This window comes from Gymnoscopelus braueri (genome assembly GCF_963280865.1).
Source record: "Gymnoscopelus braueri genome assembly, chromosome: 4".
Taxonomy (NCBI): Eukaryota; Metazoa; Chordata; class Actinopteri; order Myctophiformes; family Myctophidae; genus Gymnoscopelus; species Gymnoscopelus braueri.
In genome coordinates, this window is record NC_137605.1 from 17,134,564 (window position 1) to 17,149,563 (window position 15,000).

General features: G+C 42.0%; 1 protein-coding gene across 4 annotated transcripts in view; it reads left to right on the forward strand.

The window, feature by feature from the left end:
• osbpl3b (oxysterol binding protein-like 3b) overlaps positions 1–15,000 on the forward strand; it is a 96,260-nt gene that overhangs the window by 74,572 nt on the left and 6,688 nt on the right. For 3 of the 4 annotated variants that reach the window (XM_080427384.1, XM_080427387.1, XM_080427385.1), the window contains 5 exons: positions 2,364–2,501; positions 5,603–5,696; positions 6,765–7,009; positions 13,601–13,738; positions 13,828–13,891. In XM_080427384.1, coding sequence (XP_080283510.1) covers positions 2,364–2,501; positions 5,603–5,696; positions 6,765–7,009; positions 13,601–13,738; positions 13,828–13,891 — 679 coding nt within the window. The remainder of the gene's footprint in view (positions 1–2,363; positions 2,502–5,602; positions 5,697–6,764; positions 7,010–13,600; positions 13,739–13,827; positions 13,892–15,000) is intronic. The other variant, XM_080427386.1, reaches the window with a different exon arrangement.

The window sequence follows — 15,000 nt, forward strand, 5'->3', positions numbered from 1 at the left end:
TATCTATGCATGAAAATAGCTACTGTATAGCCTACAAATACAGTTTATTATTATTATTCAATATAGTTTGTTGGCAGTTGTCTTTGTTTGAAATGGACCTATCAGCATGTAAATTTGACTGCGTTTGTTGTTTGGGTGTGTTGTGTTAATAAGCGGTTATTTCCCTAGGCCATAGCCCAGAACTCTGAGCTGAAAGAGCGTCTATACAAGATTCACGCAGAGTCCCGCATCGTAGAGCCCTCAGTGCTAATAAACATATCTACCGCCCTGCAGGTGGGTGTGGGAATGTGTGATGAAGCCCCTCTCATACCTCCCTTCACCCTTCCTTATTCGTTGTTATTACACAGCAAAATCCTCTGTGTTGGGGAGAACCGGCACCTATGAAACCGAATAGTGTGCTGTCGCCGGTTTGATTCCGGCTGGAGACCTGTGTGTGTTGCATGTGTTTTCCCCTGTGTTTCTGCCCTTGATCAGTTTCCTGTCTCTCTACAATATCCTGTCAAAAAAAAAGTATTCAACTGCCAAAAATATAATCTCTAGTTGATGAAGGCTGACTGGTGATAAGTGTCACGCCACTTTTGCCTTTGTCTAAAAAATATAATCTTCCTAGTTGATTTAACTTAGTGTAAAACATAGTGTAAAAATTTAGAATAACAGAATTTTGCTGTGTACTATTATGATTTTTGCTTTCAGCCTCACCTGGCTCCATTGTGTCAAGTTTTCCACTGAATGTCTGTGACTTCAGTTGTTCATCGCTCTCCAGTCCCATTCACAATCATGTCCTTCCACTCTCATATCCTCACTCGCTCCACTTTGGCCCCAACCAACCAAAGGTTTTCTCTGTGTTTTTGGGGAGGGCTGTCATATCAAACAAGCTGAATTTTTCTTCTCTCCGAAAATATGATATTTCCTCTCGTCTGGGATCACGCACAGTCAAGGCATTCGGGTGGTGCAGGGGTAAAGCACCTGTCCATCATCATGAAGTCTAGGAGGGGCTCGAATCAGGCTTGGCGAGCATCTATTTGAACATAATTGGCCGTGTTCAGGGCAGGGAAGCTGGGCGGGTAGGGCGATCTTTGTCTCTGCATTATTGACTCCCACAGGCTGGAGCGGCGCATGTCAGCAAGGAATGTTGAACAGAAGGAGTAGGACAGAGACACTACATCCCCCCAGTAGAGTACAACAGCAGTGGCAAAATAGAAATATGTGGGATGGATTAATTTACGTAATTACTAAATGGGGAGAAAGAATTGGTAAAAAATTATCAGCGAAAGAAAAAGAGGACAGAGAGACAGGAATGCAATCATGTGTACGTGTTCCATGTCTCACATGCACTTCAGAAATCAGCCATCAGAATCTGGTTTCCTCAAGGACTCGTTGATTAATCAGATTTGCTGACGAGAGTGCAAGCTGATCCACTTAATCACGTCCCTGGCCGGATCCTTGCTGAACAACCTGTGCTGAACGACCTGAGCTAAGCTAAAAGCGTTCCACTGAGATTAGCTCCGCGGTGATAGTCAGGCCGTGACCATACAGGTGTCACGCACAAAGAAAGATGAGAAAATCTAGGGCAGAGGTCTTCAACAGGGGGTCCGCGACCCCTAGGGGGTCCGCGGAGGTACTGCAGGGGGTCCGCAAAATTGCTGTTTGATTAAACAATATTTTTGTTTGAAAAAAAAACATATGTCAAATTGTCTTTAAACATAACATGAATCCATAGCAAACAGATAAATGGAGGCACAATGCACAATAACATGGTATGTTTATACATATTTTGTAGAGAATTTTCTGTTTTGCACACCTTCTGGGGCAGGTGCATATAGGAGCAGGCAATATAAAACACAATTGTATACATACATATACAATATATGTGGTAGCCCCCCCATACCCTACGAGGTAGGGGGTCCCTGCTCCATCTCCCCATCAGTTTGGGGGTCCCTGGCCTGAAAAGGTTGAAGACCCCTGATCTAGGGGATCCTATATCCACCACAATGCATCCAGTTTGGCACAGCGTCTACACAAACACAGTTGGCTGTGTTCAGGGGAGGGAAGCCGGACGGGGTGGGTGATCTTTGTCGCTGCGCTAGCAACTCCTACAGGCTGGGGCAGGGTCTGTCAGCCGGGGGTGTTGAACGGGAGGAGTGCGAAGGCGCTACATCTTCCCGGTGGGGGCTTCTAACTGGCAGGTGAGCCAGTAGGGTAGAACAGCACTGGCAACACAAAAATGTGTGGCGAGGAATTAATTGGCATAACGACTAATTTGGGAGGAAAAGAAAAAATAATTGGCTACTCTAAATTTAGATTTAAAAAATATGTTGCTGCCCTGCTTTCATCCTTACTCATACTTCTCTTATGTCTTCTAGAAACAGGACTCCAGAGAGGAATCTTGTCACCTGGTGCACCAGGCCTCCCATGAGAGCAGAGCATCCATCACGGAGTCTCTGTCCGAGTTCTTTGATGCACAGGAGGTTCTGTTGTCAGCTAGTTCCTCTGAAAATGAGGTAAGGATATGCACTGCTCTCTGTGCTGAAAGTGAACCCTTTTAATAATGAGTTTAGTTGTTTTTGGGGGTATTTGCACATACATTACATACATTAAATTTGTCCTCTGCATTTACTCATCCTAATTATGGCTGGCCTCTCCATCCACTACATCCAATTGAAGTGTTATTTCGTTGAACCTTTAAACCAGGAAGTCAATTTGGGATTAAAAACTTTTTTAGGGAGAATTGAAGAAAATATAAATACAAGGTACAGAAACCTATCATCAAAATGCATACCATGACACAAAGACTACATTGAAGAAATCTGCTTCGTAACTATACTACAGGGTTTCACAAAGTATGTGCAGTGTCCACCAGGGGTGCGTGATAATTATTTTATAATATTTGGAATTTACTAATATCACTTTTGAAATTATTTTGTGTGTCAAGAACAAAGCCATTTGTAAACAGTTCTAACTGAAATGTATATTCAGTTTCCCTTGTGACATATATCTTGTAGGAAAGAATGAATGCGTGTACATCTGAATATTGTGGTCACCATCATCATCTTAATAATAATAATAAACAATAATAAACATCATTATAATGATACAAATAGGTATAGTAGAGACTGTCATACTGTTGGTAAATGTCCAAGCAGTACAACCGTTGAAAAGCTTTCGCACACCAGGTTAAAATATCTTTGTGACAGGGGAAGCACACAAGAATCAACGAAAAACAATAAAAGCACCCGCACACTGCCTGACTTGCACAGTACAAGAGAAAAACGTTATTAGGCTACAAGACGCAAGACGTTTGCGGTCACCAAGACATTCTTCAAGCATGCTTGAAGAATGTCTTGGTGACCGCAAATGTCAAAATAGTAAAAGATGCCATGAATATAAGGTGGTAGAGTGAAAAGTAACAATGCAATGTGTGCATCCATGTGTTTGATTGATTGATTGAATATTTTATTAGGCAAAAAAAATAAAACAGCACAGTTACATTTAAAATACTTTGTCTAAAAGGTCCGTTCATAAAAGTCTTTGCGGTCTTGTTTCTAACAAGGTCCTTGATATTCAATTCATAGACATATATAGTGGCACCACAGTTCAAATATCATTAAAAATTTTTTTTAAAAGATAACATTATGTACATAAAAAAATGGGGGAAAACATAAAATAAAAGACTATGTACAAGAACAGGGGGGGGGGGGGTCATCTGTGTTTGTGAATTTTCAGGGCTGAAAATGTGCCATGGATGAAAAAGCTATGTATTGGTGCCCTGAGTCAAACTGTTTGAGAACTACTGTAATGGAGTGAAATGAAAGTACACTTTAATGAAGTATACTAACACTGTATTACAAATGACTGGAAAATAAGTGTACTTTTGATTAGTACACTACATTATCACTATTATTACAGTAGTAGAGTAGGTATCTTCAATTTAGTGTACTTTCTACACTAAATAAGTACGCTGAAATAACATATTTTAAGTACTGCAGATATAGTATTTAGTATTGTTTATATTTTAGTAGCCGACATTGAAGTTGAGTTTAATGACTTTTTCAAGTATGTTAAAGTAATACTAGGTAACGTTTTCAACAAAACTAAAGTTAAATTGTATATCTTTTGCGAGTGGCAAAAGTTTCACAACACCCACTCCGTGAATTTCACCCCCGGAAGCCTTTTATTTATATATTTTCTATTGAACGTGTACGGGGGGGACTTTCCCGGGAAAATGACGTTCCTGGCCAACGTCATGACGTCGTGGCCGACGTCCTCAGGAACTACCGCAACGGTTTCCTGTTTGGCCAGGAACTACCGCGCTATTAACAAAAAGGAACCTCACGCTGATTTTAAGATAATGTAGGATTGGAAGATCGAAAATGAACAGAAAAAGAAAGCACAGCTCATGGTAACTAATGCTCCACTGGCTAAGAGAAACGATCCGTAGATAGTATAAAACAATTAAAAGATCGCTTTTTGAAACGCTTCCGGCTTCCGGTGAAAACGAATGGAATTCTGGGTAATCGAGGACTAGGGAAATTGTATGCAGTGACGGTAGTGACCAGCAGAGGTTGCTAAAAATCGTTATTTGTGATTCTGCATTGTACAACTTTAAATATACTTAAAATGATCCCCAAAAAGGGTATTTTTAATCATCATTTGTACCCGTCCCACGGCACGTGTGGCACTGCCATATTTGTAAACGTTTTGACCATTTTCTCTTCCATAATGTAGGGCCACCTGGTGTAAAGTAATTCCAGGAGCAAGTTGTGCTTTCTACTGCAGACAGAACATCTCTGTGCCAGCAGCGCGCTGCAGTGCTCAGACTCACCCAGACAGATAGCTCCTGTCTTGCGCAAGCAATGTGCAAATGGCAGTTAACCCATTAAAACCGGGAACGCATCTGTGTCATTTTAGATTCCTTTGGCTATTCAGAAATAGTAGATATACAAGCTTGTAAATCCGCTGTTTTGGGAAAAATCTTGAAAATTTGCAAATCTTTGAATATATATATTTTTTAAGCCAACATTTGCAACTCAAATCTTTGCGTCGGCGGGGGGGGGGGGGGGGGGTGTCCCTGGAACAAAAAAAATTGAGATGGGGGTCCGCAGCCAAATACATATCTAAAAATGTTTTCTAAATCCTAACAGTATGTTGCTATATCAGTGGTGCTCCAGCTTTTCCATGTCAAGGACCCCCGAAATGATATGTATTTGGCCGCGGACCCCCATCTCAAAATATATTGTTTCAGGGACCCCCAGAAGCACAGATCAGAGTAAAAAAAAATCACTTTAAAACTTTATATATATATATCTTTCTATATTTTAAAGATTTGCAAAAATCTTCCACGATTTTTCAAAAAATAGCAGATCTACAAGCTCATAGCGCGGCACTCGGTGCGTTCCCGGTCTTAATGGATTAATTACTCACAGCTAAAAATACCTGGAGAGAGCCTGCGATGTCAATTTGGAATCGTGTTTCCTGAGGGATCGTGTCCCTCGGAACACGATCCCCCCCACTTGCCTTGGATCCCCGCTGTCGAGGGAGACGTGCGTGATGCTGCTGCTGCTGGAGGACTGATGATTCAATGACTTTGCTGTGTGTTTTTTAGGCCTCAGAGGATGACTCATACATCAGCGACATCAGCGACAACCTGTCCATGGACAACTTCAGCCACGAGACGGAAATCGAGCGACAAACCTCAGGTGTGTGTGCTGTGAGGCTGTGAAATGTTTGCTGAGATGTCTGTACAGCTTGCTTGTGCGTATGTTAGGGCATTCACCGAATAGTCAAATAATCGAATATTCGAATATCAAACCGACTATTCGAATATCAAACCACTATTCGATTATTCAAAAAAAAAAAAAGTGGCTTTTCTACAGCAGACATGCAGCTGTGAGCTCTGGTGTGACGTCAACTTTATTATTTTTTATTATTATTTTTTTTATAATCAAATCGATTAATCGAATATTCGAATACTTATAGGTCGAATAATTCGAATACTAAAAATCACTATTCGTGAATGCCCTAGCGTATGTTATGGCGTTTTTCACACCTGCAAGTTTCTGTTATCCTGACAAGCTTCATAATCCTTTGTTGTTGCTAGGAGACAGGTGTCAACGTCCTTTCAGCTGTTTAGAACACTAGCCAAGCTTTTTTAGTGTATAAAGAGTTATTTTGACCAATCTGCATGACAGAGTTTGTTAATGCAATAACTAACACAACTGTAGTTGGTCTACCTGCTCTTCCATTGAGACGTTTAGATATGGTCTTCTATGGTCAGGTAGAACAACTACTGGTTGGTATACTGTAGCATGAAGCTCAAAACCTAATATCTCCCCTGCTTTTTTTTTTTTTAATGAACATAATCACATTTATTAAGAGTTATAAATAGAAATAACCGCAAATAACCACCAAAAACTCGCACGCGAGTTCGCACAGGGCCCCGCATTTCTCCCGCACGGCTCTGGAAATATCATCCCTCTAGTGGGAGACTGGGGTTTGAATCCTGGATAATATGACAAATTACCCCCTCACGGATTGGAGCTTTAAAACAATAATAATATATTGCTAGCTACTGTTACTGACAGTTGTTTCTCTGATAGTTTTGATAGTTTATGTCGTCTCCTACGGTAGCGGTTCCAACTGGAATTTCACAACGCTCAGGACAGCGTTATTATTGTTTACAGCCTGAAACCTTCTGTAGTACAGTACCTGACCCATTTGGCTATGAAATGGACCAATTCTGACCTGTAAAAACCCTCTTGTCGCAGGCTGCGCGCAGAACGGTGCCCCCCTGGGCCAGCGGAGGTCGTGTTTGCCCGCCCCTTGCCCCAACACCAGCACTGTCAGCCTGTGGAACATACTGAAGAACAACATTGGCAAAGACCTGTCCAAGGTGGCCATGCCAGTTCAGCTTAATGAGCCTCTCAACACCCTGCAGAGACTGTGTGAGGAGCTGGAGTACAGCGAGCTGCTGGACCGCGCCGCCCACACAACCGACCCATTTGAACGCATGGTGAGAGCAGTATTGCCAGATGTTTGCAAGAGAAATAAGCGGTCGACGAAAACACACACACACACACACATGAGCACACACACACACACGCACGCACGCACGCACACACACGCGCACACACACACACACACACACACACACACACACACACACACACACCCGCACATGCACACACACACACACACACACACACACACACACACACACACACACACACACACACACACACACACACACACACACACACACACACACACACACTGTGCGCTTGTACCTGTATCTGCTCTTTTCAAATCAATCTTGAAAGAAATGTGGAATGTTGAAACGTTTTTAACTACACAAATCTCGTATGGGGGATCCCTGGCACAAAATATTTTCAGATGGGGGTCCATGGACAAATACATATTAATTTAGGGGGTCCTTGACATGAAAATGTTTGAAAACCACTGGTTTAAACAACATCACGAAGGAAGCCTAAATAAGAAACTACACTTTAGAAACAAGACCCCCAAAAAAAACGCAACCTGCAACTACCAGTATTTACAAGCGACTTTACAGAAAAACAAGCCCAAAGAAGTCGCTTATAATAAGCAGACTTGGCAACACTGGGTGAGAGAGAGAAGAACTTTATTAGACGCTTCAATTTCGGTCACCAGCGTTTCGGTCAGCAAGACCTTCTTCAAGAAGCATGCTTGAAGAATGAAGAAGTCTTGGTGACCGAAACGTTGCCATTAATAAAGTTATTGTACTGTGCAAGTCGGGCAGTGTGCAGGTGCCTTCGTTCATTAATGTGTGCTTCACCTACACACCTGTCACAAAGACATTGTTACCTCATTTGCGAAAGCCTTGCAGCAGTTCTAAATTTCAATAGCGAAATTAAACTGTCCCCCATTTTGCTGGGGACCCCACAGAACCTCCTCAAGGACCCCCGGATCCTACTTTTAAAACCCACTGCTGTAATAAATGGACGGTGAGAGGGAAGATACTGTAATGCTGTGTATTGCCTGCTCTAGGCCACATGACAAATACTGTAACATATATCTGTCTGTCTGTCTGTCTGTCTGTCTGTCTGTCTGTCTGTCTGTCTGTAAATGTACACATGCATCACTGTTGTTGAGGGCAACAGTATATCAACCTCTATCAATGGCTGGGATATTGCAGATTATGAGTTTTGATAAGATAGCTTGCAGCCAGATAAAGCTCAGGCTGGATAAGCCGTGAGGAGTCCATTGGCCAGACCGACGCAAAATGAGCTTATCTGTTAAAAGTCAATGGCATGTTGATGTCGGGTCTTCAGTCCATGAGATGGAATAGAGGAAAGGGCTTATGTGAGGCCATTAGAAATAAAGAGCTGAAGTAAATGGTTGATTTGGTTCCCTGAACTTCCCTCCCTTCCTGCGCTGCTCCACCAGCCTCCTCTAAAACCCATCAGAAATAGATTTCTCTGTTGCCAAATGTATTAGCATCCCAGACTCATCCTCCCACTCTTAAAGGGGTATTATACTTTGAAACACTTCTGGGGTCATTTTAAAGTTGCTCTGGCTTTTTGCTTGATTCAGTACATGGATATTTGATGCTAAGTACTCGAAGCTATTACAAAGTGGTTAAAGCTATTACTGCAGCGTATGAGCTATCAGCAGTTTTAGACCAAAGGCCGTTTTAGACCAAAACTATCAATAATGGTTATTCAAAATTACATTTACAATTAAGGCATCTAGCAGAACGAATTATACATTTGCAAGGTAGTTGTTCTGCAAGTACCATGAGTGATTGTCAAACAACAACAACAACAACAACAAGGCAAGTTGAGGGATTACGTTAGAGCAGGTGTTTTCAACTGATTATGAGCAGGGGATTAGAGCAGGGGTTTTCAACAGGTTTTCAACTGATTATGAACCAGGGACCACCACCTTGACTGAGAATCAACCTGGGGACCACTGTTGTGTTGGGAACTTGGGAGGGGGTATATGGGCGTGGTGTGAGGGAAAAAGCTATTCAATCAAGCCCTTAACAGTCATTATTTAACTGAGATATGCTAGTGGTCCAGAGCTAAACAAAAGATGAGAACCACTGATATTCCTTTCCCATGGTTTCCCTTATTGTCTCCGCCAGGCCGTAAGGCATGGCGAGAGAGTATGTTTTACCCCCTGTCCGTCCGTGTGTCCGTCCGTCATTCTGTCATTTTGTGTACAGCTAATCTCTGGCACCGTTGGCTTGATCGCAGCGAAACTGTGCACACACACTCCCTGGATGCCAGAGCAGAACCTCTGCCCTAAATTTTTCAAATGGGTCTTTTATAGCGCCACCAGGAGGCCGCTTTTTGCAAAACACATTTTTTGACAGTACTCCTACAGATTTCATCCAAACATCACGGAAATCAGTACACAGTATCTCTATAGTCATGTGATCAACACGGCTCTGTCCAATTTCCCATATTCCATCCTGATTGGCTAAGGTTGGCTTCCAAAGTTTGCAGGATTGCCCCGTTTTCAACAAAATGCCTCAAATCATGAACGCAGCTTGCGATTTCCGTGAGATTTCACACGTACGTTCCCACTAGGCCGAGGAAGAAATGCCACTTGAACATTTTCAAATCAGCCTCATGGTGGCGCTATAAAAGGCCAATTTGTGTTTTTAACTATAACTGCACCGATCTGCGTGAAACTTTGCACGCACACTCCCTAGAGGCCAAGGAAAAACGACTGCCCTGCATTTTTCACATTTGCCTTTCATAGCGCCACCAGGAGGCCGACTTATGTAAAACACATTTTTGGATATTAAGCCTTCAGAATGTATCCAAATTTCACGCAAATCGGTACACATGATCTCTATAGTCATGTGATCAAGATGGATCTGTTTATTTTTTCATATTCCATCCTGATTGGCTAACATTGACATCTAAAGTTTGCAGGAGTGGCCCGTTTTGAACAAAATGCCACAAATCATGAATGCAGCGTCCGATTGCGTTGACACTTTGCACGCACATTCGCACTACATTGAAGAACAAATTCCACCCTTTTAACATTGCCCTATTATAGCGCCACCATGAGGCCGATTTTGCAACACTTTTCTTTTTTATATTACTCCTACAAATTCAAACATCATGCAAATCGGTACCTATTGTCTCTATAGTCAAGTGATCAAGATGGTTCCATCCGATTTTTCATATTCAATCCTGATTGGCGAGTTCCAAACATTGCTGCCCCACAATAACCTACCTGACCTGGCGGAGACCTGTGCTCCGAGGAGCACTTTTTCTAGTTCTGTTCTCTTAACCTTCCATATTAAACTCATGTTAACTGATTCATTGCAACTTATGTATGAGCAAGCAGACACATGCGATTGATTATGGGCACATCAACCAGACAAGCCGGTACAGTTTCCCTTGAGATTCTAATCTAATCTTCCCATTTCTGTGGAAGTTCTTGACATCCGACTTCACAGTAACTGACAACATTGATGCGTCATTTTACGTCGCCAGGTAATTTACTGCGTTGTTTCTCAACTAGTGGACGATAAAATTAAATAAAATAAAAATCTTCACTTTCCTACATTACTAAATGCATGGTCAGGGACCACGTGCAATACCTTCACGGACCACCAGTGGTCCACGGACCACCAGTTGAAAACCCATGAGTTAGAATGCTGAGTAGTAGCTAGGAGAAGAAGTAAACACACCTACAGTAGCATAAACAGACAAGAAGAAAAAAATAACACTCGTACTTGTATTCAGGCTCAAGCCATTCATTCTGTGTGTGTGTATAGTCTCAGGCAGGAAGGTGACACCACTATATTTTGACAAATGGAGTACATGTGTAAGCGGGTCCTGTTTCACATCTGCTCTCACATCTGAAAATAGACTTGATCGATGGAATGGGAGCGGATGCAGAGAGGGTCGAATTCGAGATGCCAGAATACACTGCTACCTGCTAACTGCCTTTTCTTGTAACATCTAAACTCCTGTAGGTTCTTGCATCATTCTAAATAGCGCATGGGCCGGTCACATCATATCCTTGGTTAATGTCTCCTCTACTGTAGGTGACTCTCTATGAGGCAATGCATCTGGAGAAAAATCTATTAATTATAATCCTCATCGTCATTATTTGTATAGCACTTTGTATCCTTTTATACCCTATATATTTCACTGACTGGGGTTCCCCAGGGGTCTATATTTGGTCCCCAATTTTTTACCTCAACACCAGATCTCTTCATCAAAAATAGTGAATCTGCACACAAGGTGTCACAACTGACTGGTTAAGACAGTAATAAAGTGCTTCACACTGCATCAGAGAAAAAAGAAAAAAAACAACACCAAAGAATTATGAGAAACATGATCAAATTAAAAGCATAAGGGGACCCAGGGGTCCTTCGAGGGGTTCCAGGTGGTCCCCAGCATAATTGCGTAGTTAATATAGCATCACAATCATTTCTACCACTTTAACCATATTTATGACTTTGGCTGTTCAAAAATAGCAGATCTACAAGCTCACAGCGGGTCACTTTAGCTTGTGGATCTGCTATTTTTGAAAAATATTTTTGGGGAAATTTGATTTTTGAATATATATTTTTTCAAGGACGACTTTTTTTTTCTTTCAAACTAGATTTTTAAAGATTAATTTTTTTTTTTATCAATGCGAGAACAATGGCTTCCATTATAGCATGCTAAATTTCCAGGAATAGAAAGCCTGCAGTTTCTATTAACTTAGCCACTGGTATGAAAATAGGTTGAAAATTGAGTGAAGTCGTCCTATTAAGCGAACATTTTATCACAAATCTTCACTTCTGGGGGTCCCTGGCACAAAATATTAGGTGGTCCGCGGACAAATACATAACATTTTGGGGGTCCTTGACATGAAAAGGTTTGAGAACCACTGTGCTAGACCGAGCCGTGCCTTAAAAGTAATCAATAAAATATTTAAATCAGTTAACCAATTAAGGGAGGCTGAAATTAGTGCGATGTGCTGGCTGCTGCTTTCTGAACTAATTGGCGACGGGAAAGGTTTTCATTTTTAAGTATATGGAGCTGCAGTAATCTAGACGGGAGGACATGAGTGTTTACAGTACGTGGGAGGTGGAGAAATGTGCAGCCTGAGGAGGCGTCTGGTTGTAAAATAACTGTGTCGTTAAGAAAGAGAATCAGAAGCAAGCAGAGGCCTGTGCACACTGTGGAAGTAATGACGAGTGCTCACTGCTCCTGCACAGTGTGGAGTATAAAAAACATGATCCTCATGGGGCCATTTCTATCCTCTCAGAGATCAATTAAAACTCTGTATTTTTCTGTGTGCTCCCTGACCATTACAACAGCACCCAGACTGAAGCACTCTACTATCAGCCATCGGCTAATCAGCACCATTACACACAAGTGGAGAGGAAATTACAACTGCCGGCAATCAAAAAGAGATTTCACACATAGTGATTTGTGTTTTTTTTTGTTTTTAATGTTCTCTGGGACTCATAATATAGGCATATGATAAATACAAATCCAATTTTTTTAATTTTTTTTGGGGGGGGGCTACTCAGAGCTAAAGACAGATGCATGCCTTTTTAAAGTGAAAGTCATGCGTGCTTACTTAAAGTGAAAGTCATGCATGCCTACTTAAAGGGATTGTAGGCGATTCAGAGATAAACAAAGGAAAAAAATCCAGCAGTTCGTTTCCCCGACCACCAGGGGGTGACGCACGGAGGACTTCCATAGAGTAAGGAGACTTCTAAACCGTCCATGCCGAATATAGGTTACTTTATTCGGATACAATTCGCGGAACTGCCCGCCCCTGCCGGTTCTCTGAATTTTTATTTTTAAATAGGCTCTTTCAAGACAAATTGACCACATATATGAAGTTAAACAACTAAATTCTATCCAAACGCTTTTTGAAAAGTAAATTATGTGCCTCCAAAACGAAGTTTGAGAGCATTTTAAAACCGAAAGTAAAAAGTTCACACGCGCACGGATGCGCACATGCGTGCGTTAATTTACGGACCGGATACCCGGATGTGTAACCTAAATAGTAGGGAAAATACGGATTTCAGAAAGAGGAGTGTTTTTCAATGCAGGAAAACACCCCAGCATCATTATATAGTGGCTGATAGAGGGGGAAAAATGCAAAATATATATATAGAGGTATCTTTCAAATTTGGGCTTAATGTTGCCTACAATCCCTTTAACGTGAAAGAGTGATTGTGTGCCTACTCAAAGCAGAAGAGTGTGCCTAGAGGGCTGTGTGGGGGTGTGTCTCTGGATAGATACTGTAGAAACATTGTCATCATAAACTTCCTATGCCTACTCAAAGCGAAAGAGTGATGCGTGTTTGGATACGAGGCGCGAATCGACTGTCAACAGAAGCGGTTTACTTATTACAGAATGAATGATTTAGGAGAAAATGACACATTGGTAATAAAGCAGGTGGATGCAGGGAATAAAGTACAGCTGGAGCTGGTCATGGGTGAAATTGGATGTTGAAATTGAGGTTAAAGGACATACGTTTTCCAGAAAGTACGATCTACAGGAAATAGGGATTAAGTGGTTATATGCTTGTCAATCAAACGTGAGTCCTTGTGTTCGTCCATACTGAACCAAGTGTTCTCTGTGTGCAGGTGTACATAGCTACATTCGCTGTATCGGAGTATGCCGCCAGCTACTACAGAGCGGGAGGTAAACCCTTCAATCCTGTCCTGGGAGAGACCTATGAATGTGATCGACCAGACAAGGGCTTCCGCTGTGTCGCAGAGCAGGTGTGTATACAGGGCGAGTCACCACCGAACACGCACACGGAATCCATTTAATTCCCTTTCACCCAAATTGATTACTCTTTCATCCACAGGTCAGCCATCACCCGCCTATCTCAGCATGCCATGCCGAATCTAAAAACTTCACGTTGTGGCAAGGTAGGCAAACTCAGAAATCCTCTGTAAAGGAGTTTTGGAATGGAGCATCGCGGTACAGTAGTTTCAGGCAGGCATGGAAGTCGAGCTGCCGGTCCCACATACGGCCACGGTTCTAAATGGTTAAATCTACTTGGGTCTATTTAAGCCGGCCTTGAGAGAAAGCACTGCAAAGCAGAATGCCCGCTACACTTCGAATTAAATAAAAGTCTCAATCGCAAGAATATCATGAGGACAAGAAAACAGCCAGCACTCATTATGAATGTCCTTTTCACATAGATTTGTTATGCCTCACCAAGACAGATCTACGGACGTGTTGCAACCTAATTGGTCTTCCTCCGCGTCTATTTAAGCAGACCGACACTATTTTATGCTCAACATCTCTTGCCGCTGCCACAATGACAGCTCATCAAGTGTTCAAACTCCCTCCAGCTCCCCAGCCTGCTCCTGTAGTTGCACTTAATTTCATGTTGGCAGCATTATGTCATTCAATGCGGGTTCATTATGTATCGTATAATCTTCTTTTAATTTATGTGTAGGTTTAGGTTCTGCCCTATGAGGGTTTTTTTATGTCTATTGTTATGTCATTGCAATAACTGTAAGCTTTGCTTCAGGGGGGTTTGTGATCTCAGGGTCTGTGCCTGTACTTGCACAGCTTATTCTTTAATATCACGGGGGCATAGCGCCACACCGCCAGATACAATGCAATATCATCGCAAAAAGTGGTTTTCATCTTGACGTGAGTGTCTGACTGAACCCATTTACTGCCGTGAGAAAGAGAGTTGCACCACTTTATGGGTCCAAATGAAAACACTTCACTGTTAAGTATGAGATTCATTCACACAAGCTATTTGCTCAATCTGTAATCCGGTCTGTCAGGGCGGATTTTAATGCTACAATCCGGTGCTTGTTTGGACGAAAGATTAACCAATCTATTCTGCATGGCAGAGTATGTTAACAAGCACATGTGCAGTGATTGAAGGTGGTCTCCGTACTCTTGCTTTGAGATAATTATGTTGACACTGGTGTAGGTTGGTAGGACACCCATTGGTTAACAATGTCAATAAAGTTATTTGAAGCAGATGGCCGTAGATCCGCAATCTTGACTGTAG